This window comes from Botryllus schlosseri, chromosome 2 (genome assembly GCF_051294905.1).
Source record: "Botryllus schlosseri isolate E-star chromosome 2, Bs_hap1, whole genome shotgun sequence".
Lineage (NCBI taxonomy): Eukaryota > Metazoa > Chordata > Ascidiacea > Stolidobranchia > Styelidae > Botryllus > Botryllus schlosseri.
This window is the reverse complement of record NC_137237.1, coordinates 39,690,488-39,698,384: the sequence shown is the minus strand read 5'-3', so window position 1 is coordinate 39,698,384 and position 7,897 is coordinate 39,690,488. Positions and strand designations below refer to the sequence as shown.

General features: G+C 42.7%; 1 protein-coding gene and 1 long non-coding RNA gene across 2 annotated transcripts in view; one reads left to right on the top strand and one right to left on the bottom strand.

The window, feature by feature from the left end:
• LOC145458976 (uncharacterized) overlaps positions 1-7,897 on the bottom strand; it is a 33,379-nt gene that overhangs the window by 1,347 nt on the left and 24,135 nt on the right. Inside the window, exons 6-12 of the mRNA XM_080337493.1 lie at positions 5,390-5,559; positions 5,042-5,178; positions 3,888-4,295; positions 3,283-3,457; positions 2,061-2,374; positions 751-1,362; positions 93-171 (exon numbers count right to left, since the gene is read on the bottom strand). Coding sequence (XP_080193619.1) covers positions 93-171; positions 751-1,362; positions 2,061-2,374; positions 3,283-3,457; positions 3,888-4,295; positions 5,042-5,178; positions 5,390-5,559 — 1,895 coding nt within the window. The remainder of the gene's footprint in view (positions 1-92; positions 172-750; positions 1,363-2,060; positions 2,375-3,282; positions 3,458-3,887; positions 4,296-5,041; positions 5,179-5,389; positions 5,560-7,897) is intronic.
• Positions 1-7,897, top strand: part of LOC145459277 (uncharacterized) — a 416,587-nt gene that overhangs the window by 393,757 nt on the left and 14,933 nt on the right. The window lies entirely within an intron of this gene.

Below are 7,897 nucleotides of genomic sequence, written 5' to 3'. Positions count from 1 at the left end.
TCTGACCTGTAGGGCAACCCTTCAAGCTGCAGAAACTGTGTTTCGTCTCTAACGTCATTGCGATAGAACATAAAAATCCAATTAAGCATTACCTTGAATTTGAGAAATAGCTTTTGTTGTTGTTGACATTACCGCGCGACGACGTGTCCAGTGTCGGAGTGCGGTCGGCTTCTGAAATGAAAATCATTATTTCATATTTATCGAAGTGATGTATATCAGACAGGGACAATTATGCATAATTTTAATTGTCAAACTAGAGCTTAATGATGGTAATGCAATTATAATCTAATTGGGAAGAAACTGTGCAGTGTGCAGATATCATCCTAATTCTAATATATGCTCTTTTTAATCGGTGTTCTTTTGAATTCTCTACTAGTTGCTGACAATTACCCCTGACTAGTGTCAGCCGAAAATATTCGGGTTCATTTCAATATGACTGTACTATTCAATTAAAATTTAGATAACTGAAAATATTTTAGTAGTTCAATCTTTTTGTATGCTGCTAAGTGGTTCCTAAAGTAGTCGATTTCACCCGCTATTTTTAGAGGCAGGAGCGCATAAAGTGTTGAAGTACTATACGAGCATAACTGCTTGAGCAAGCGAATACAGCTGACTTGAATTCTGCGGAAAAAAGCTAACCATATAGATGACCTCTAGTCTTTAGAGAGGCGATAAATTTATGTCAAGCTTGACATGGGGGCGATGAGTCAAAACAGTTTTAGAATCACTGGTATAGCTGATGTCACTCACCTTGATGTTTAGTGTCTTTAGGCGTGGTCCGCGGTACGAAGTATGCGAAGCTGTTGAAGTTTTCTTTCTTATTATGCGTCTGGGCTGTTCGATTCGTCGACTGGCTGTTCGATACAGAATTCTGCTTCGCATCAATTGCAGTTTGAACTCCGGATGACGTCGCATGGTTTGATCTAGCGGGAGATTTCCCGCGCCCGATGGTTGGTGAGGGAGGTTGCACTTTTCTGAGAAAGCTGCTGTGTCTCGCAGGTATGGGAACTGTGACTTGGGCCGCAGATGAGTTTATATCGCGAGAGGAATAGACTTGGGACTTGGTGTGATTTGGACTGTATTTGCCTATACTGGACCGCGCTGACGAAGCAGGTGATGTAGACTGCTTCTTCCTATCGTTGTCTGGAGTCTGCGGCTGTAAATTTGAGTCTCTTGTTGTGTTCTCGATTACTGAATTCCCCGATAACGTTGACGGGCTCGACGACGTGCTGTCGTTGGCTCGTATAGTCGACGCGTTAGATATGCTGCTTTTCGCGCTAGAAGGTCTGATTGATGCGATCGACCCGATTTGATTGCTTCTGTAAGTAGCCGTTCGATGTTTGCCAGTGTTCGAGTGTTGATCTGTCAAGTATAATTTGGAAAATTGTCAGCGAGTACCAAGCTTGTAATTAAGTCACAGGGTTCCGAGTCATAACTCAGTCATACGTTTGCAGTTTGTAGTAGGGATGGGCCGATTATGGTTTCGCCGATCATGTCAAATCGATAGCATACTATGAAAGAAACATCGGTATCGACAATTGGGGGTAAAGATGAATCGCCGATTTTGGTGACGTAGCAACAGAATAGTTTGAAGTGAGAGAGCGATAATCTGCGACTGCTACACGGGGAATATTAATATATTCTTACACGATGAAGTCAAAATAATAATCGTTGGTAGTCAAATCGAAGTACAAGTTACGGCGTATATTTTAATCATATACAAGTAACAGTTGCGTTTTGCAAATAAGTAACAAGTAACTCTTCCAGGCGTAGTTTTGAAAACTAACACCATAACAGCTCGAGTAAATAGTGCGAATACGCAAAATCTACTTGCGTACTGTGGAAAAAGGCCTGGCGTTTTGAAAATGGCCCTTAAAAGGTATATACCATATGTTCAAATATCTGCTGAATATATTGTCGTCATAGGTAAAGGTGCTAGAAATTGGTCTTATCGGTATCGGTAAAAATCGACGAAATACACCATTTTCGTTTACAGTGCTCAGCCTCAGGTAAACTAAATTAGTATATATCAGAATTTGGAATACTGTGCGCATAATTACCTTCGTCATTGGCCACTGTACTCGCACTATGACTGGCGTTTGGTCTCAACTGCTGCCTCGCTGAGTTCATAGTCTGATGGGACAAGTTGACCGAGCTGGTGGGAATGATCCTGGCGGGCATCGGGCCCGATTTTGTTCCCTGTGGTATCGGTCCCACCATCGGTCTTGGCTTATGTGCGGACTGGTGATGCTTTGGCCTCAAGAAAGTGTTCGCGGTTTGTCGCATTCTCTGCGATACCTTGGAATCTTTTAAGTGGGCTTTGCCGCCGGCCTGCTGTACCAGGAACCATCGACTTGCTTCTGCCATGCGATCCCTGCAACGAGAAGAGAAAATGCAATGTAAATACGACCATATACTGTTGAATACGCATATTAGATTCATCTTCTGGTTGGTCGCAAATCACGCAACTCGAGAAATCGACTGACAATATACAACAGGGCTACTCAACTATATTTACGAGAGGTTATGTCGCTAAAGTTAAGAATTAGTCGATGACCATTTATAACGCTCACGAAATGATTTACAGTCACAAAAAGATAATGCCTTATTTCCGGCCCCCAGACATTTTTCAAGTATAGCCGGTAAAAGTTGGAAACTATAAAGAACTCACTCGCAAATAACGACTTTTGGACAGATATTACGAGAAAAAACTGAACGATGGGGGATCTTAGAGAAAATACAGGCGTTATACAGTACAAAAAACAGTGGTAAAACCATTAATAATTATCTATATTTGTGCACTAAGAAGAGAAAAACGTTGTCACGTCGTTCGCTGTTGTACAAGTCGCATTCAATCTGAAATCGTCACCGACGCGTCCCATTTATGTTCATTGGCATGCGATGTTCAGGTCTCTGACCAATCAATTATTACGAACAGATTTTATACCCAGAGAGGTGTATTGTACATACATTTATAAACTGCTGTACGAGTATGATGAATTTCTAAGAAGCCAATGCACCACAATGAAGTACAATGACATTTTAACGAAAGTTTGTATTTCTTCATAGCGTCTGTTTTAACATCTCTACAGAGTTGTGAGTTTGAAAATGTGCATCGTGCTGCCTATGATATATATTAACCGGAAACGACCAACGTTTGTGCCTTATCGTCCATGTTAGGGGGTAAGGGCGTTTGTTACCTTGAATATTATCCAAGTGGCATTATGTTTGACGAACACTGTTTTACAGCATTGTCTGGATTAGCTGATCATTCCCCGTTACCTCAACACTTCCTTGGACTCCATAGTGGAGTCTTCAGTCCTCACGGATATGGTCGGCGATGGCAGATATCTTGAGTCGCGCGCGAGACGCAGAACTTCGTCCATAGCCATTATTTCCCAAGCCTTGGCTCCCTGCATAGATGCTGACACTGCCGCTACCTCGTCGCTTGTTGAAGCTGCGAAGACAGAGGTGTATTGAAAAGAACATTCTTATAAGATGTAGCCAATTTAAGAATCCATTAGGAATAGAGTGGGTAGATTTACAGTAACAGAACCGAACTATCTAAATCGCTCGAATCAAATTCAGAAACCGAATTTCGTTGCCTCGTTCATAGGAATAATCTCAATTTTCTACGAAACTGGTTATAAAACGTATATCTCTAGGTTGAGATATTCACCCATTGGAATGAATGTCAAAGAACTATTCAAAACGTGAAAGTGCCGCTTACCTAATTGACAACCCACGCTGGGGTGAAAATCTGACAAAGTCATTTATTTTACATGCATTGTTTACAGTGCACCAAACCATAGCACTAGATATGACGGATATTATATATTCACAGTCGAGCCTACTAAATCATTGTCTCTAGTTTGAAAAGCACTTACTAGGGTTTGGTTTAGTACTGCGGTCTTTCTTTGTTGTTGAAACACGTTGTTCGTCTTGGACGGGCGCCTGGTTGGGCACCAAGGTAGTCCGCTCAGTACGGTGCTCAAGCTGGCGGGGGCCCATGCTTTGTGGGAATCTCATTGGCTTACTTTCATCTGCTACCATCTCGGGTTGGGTTGATCGGGCTATATTTACCGGATCTTGGTGTGGATTATGGCGGGTTTTCACTGTTCCTGATATTTGCACTGGGTCATGGAGCTGTGACGCGTCCTTTGCGATCTGACGAGTCTTAGGGGAGTGTAAAGTCTTACTCGGTAAATTGGCATCAGTGGGCTGTGGGGTAACTGGTACACCACCATCGACATTGTCTTTAGGTAAAGATGGCCGCTTCTGAGACACGATACTGTCTGAAAACATAGATATCATGGAGATAACCGTAACTATCGCAGACCAAACAACCCATTTTGAAGGGAAGTGTGGCATATTGACATGACTATGCGCGTAATAGCCCTTTCCTTGTAACCAAAAGCCTTCATTACGAAGCACACTAAAGAAAAAATACGATATTTGATGCTCACGGTAGGTAGGTATAGGGAAGTAAGTATTAGCTTCTTGGCTTTCTGTCCCAAGACCATATCTGGCAATAATCGACCAAGTATGTCAATGGTTTGCTCTTGTTCAGATCGGCCCACAACCAAAGGAGTCAGTAACGTAATACTCATACTTTTAGAAGTACTTCAAGTAGATTTTACCTACTCGGACCACTATCTCAAGTGGTTACGATTATAGACTGCTTCTACTTCTACTAAAGTTTTCAGTTTATTAGATAAAAGTAGCCCTGAAATACTTTATTTCCAACTTACTTGTAAGTCCACATGAGTGGCGACGGTGACTATACTTTGACCACCTCTGCCTACCACTTGATATTATGAATTTGATGTCTGGCCATATAGTATGTCTTACTGCGATATTTATTATCATGAATGTTAATGCGGCTCGCCGTATGCCACGCTGGGGAGGGTATGCGTTGTTTGGGCAGTTCTCCGTCAACGTGTTGTTTTTGATATATATTACTTTTATTTTTGGAATATTTCTCCGCCTATGACAAATCAATAATGTTTGATGCCAAGATATTAAGGCAATATGATCCAACCTTCGTCTTCATCGCAAGATGATATCCCCTGTAACGTTGCCTTTATTCTTTCTTCCACGGATTGTCTGGCCGCGGTTAATTTGGCCTCGTTTAAAGCTTGCACTTGCGACTTCAAGTTGGCGTTATCTTTGACCAGTCTGAATACAGAGTAAATATCAAATATCAAATCCAAAATATTCCACCCCAATAACCACGCATTTTGGGTTAGAATTGAGCCAAATTTTGTGTGTATTTATTTAGGCAACCTAGCAATATTGTTGGGCCCCAGTGCGTTTGAAACGATGCATTTTTAACAACCCTAATTAAAGGCGCTTCCTAATCGGAAAATATAAAAGTATAAATTCTCACCCTTCGTTTTCCAATTTAACTCGAATGAGTTGTTGGGCGAGTGACATGCAAGTTTCAACTACGACCAAGTATCCGACGCAAAGATCCATTCCATTTTTGTCCGCTACTTGACCCGGCGTGTCACCGTTGGAGTTGAGAACAGTTACGGAAGCTCCTTTGCCAACCAGCACCTGCATGAATGAGGGAATGAATCGATCAATAATGTTACACCTTAATGAACTTATAATATACATGGACTTATCATACATGACATAATCGTTGTGGCCTGTAACGCAGCGGTTCTTAGTTGGGGTTCACACGAGCGAGGGGTTTCTCTGGAGGTCAAGAGATACACCGAGTCATACAGAACACATCCTTCCGGTTTACAGTAAATACTTGATATGATGTCTTTGTTTAAAATAAAATTCTGTTTTACTGACCTTGCTCTTTTACACTGCGATGCACCGTGCACCGTTCATTTATAGTGCACCAGTAATAGGCCTATATCAGTGGTCGGGAACCTTTTTTGTCCGAAGAGCCATATTGACTCCATATTTTCCATTTTAAGTTCCAAAGAGCCATACATTTTAATCAACTAATACGTCACAATTGAAAAATCGTGACGTCATGGTAGCGCAAATTCGTCGACTTTCGTCAGTTATATGAGATCGTAGGTTCGTCTTGACGATATTCTTCAATGCGGGGACCCATGGGGACATAAGTAGGCGGGGCCAAACATGATGGTCACTACACAGCAGCATGCATATTGCATACCCACTGTAATGTGTGATGCGTCAGTCAGACATGGGGTAATCGCGATTAGTAATCGTAATCGATTACGACGATCACAGCATTTTGAAGTAATCGTAATCGCAATCGATTACATTCGAAAAAAATCCGAAGTAATCGTAATCGTAATCGACTACTTCCCATATCTAATGGATTTCTTTGTGAAAGTACGATTACTTTTTATTTGCACAAGGACTATGACATAAACTGAACATTCTTGAACACGGAACAGATATTATACGAGGTTAGTGATAGCACAAACGTCTGATTTTCAAACGCTACTCCTCATTATTACGTCAGAAGTATTAGCTTTGCTCGTGTCATTGCGTAAGAAGTATCCACACATAGTAAATATGTATTCGATGTAATAACACACACCGCTGTGAATATCGGATTATCAATGCACTTCTGTGATGTGCTTCATGCGAACCATCGTACAAAGAGACGCTTGGCGGCGGCTCGGAGTCGGGGGGTAGTGGAAGCGTGTAGTGGACGTGAGGGGACTGTGTGTTGCTGTTTCAGTTGACGTGTTTTATTACTTCTTTGAATATATACATCTTCGAGTACAAGCTATCGCGGCCAAGATGACAAGTGTCAAGTTAACGGATATCGTCAAGAATTATGTGGACTATGGAACGTCAGGCGACTTTGCAGAATGGGCGGAGAAATTGGAATTGGTTGCCAAACTGCAAGATTCGACTGCGTCTCTCGTGAACACCCTACCCTTATTGCTCGACGGGCCGGCATTTGCGGTGTATAAACAATTGCCTGAGGCGACGAGGAAGGATTATAAATTGATTAAAAAGGGGTTATTGGCAGCTTTTGGAGTGGATTGCTATGTGGCATATGAACAATTCCGTAACCGTGTACTTCAAGTCGGGGAATCGGTTGATGTATTCCTGTCTGATCTGAAGAGGTTGGCAATGTTGATAGGTCTGGACGGGGATAGGGCTAATCCAATAATTAAGTGTGCATTCATTGCTGGTTTGCCTGCAGATGCCAAGACACAGCTTAAGTCTATGGCTGAGGTAGAGCAATTAGAGTTGGACCGTATTGCATCTCGGGCACGTGTACTATTGCCCACAAAAGATGGTGAAAGTGTGTTTTGTGCTGCTGGGGCTCAGCGTAGAGTATACGGCCCCTGCTACATATGTAAGGAAGAGGGTCACATTGCCAGAGACTGCCGAAGTAGAAATTCTACTGGTGCACAAAGATACTATGACAATGCTCCAAGGAAGTGCTTTGCTTGTGGACAATGGGGACACATCGCCAGACAATGTAAAGGAAATCCGGCTGCGGGAAAAGGCCAGGGAGGGACGTTGGCACCGGACGCCCCCTCCGCATCGCATTAGGAGGGCGAAAGGTGCTACCATTTGTGCCAGTGGAGATTTGTGGCATGGTGACAAATGGGCTGGTGGACACTGGTTGTGAGCGGTCAGTTATTCATGAGGACTTATGTAAACAACTGGGTCTGACACCAAAAGGACCTTATATAGTTGTGGAAATGTTAAATGGGACACTCACTACTTGCCCAGGGTGGGTGCGGGCAAAGGTGACGATTGATGGTATTGCTGTAGAAATCGAGTTCTTAGTGGCGTCGGATCTGGTGTACAATGCAAAGATAGTGCTGGGGGATGATATCGTGAAAGTACTTGGGGGTGTTGAGGTTGATGCTGACCTAAACGCGAAGTTTGGACTTCGTGCGATTAAAGCATGTGTTGCAACGAAGGTTGCCTCGAG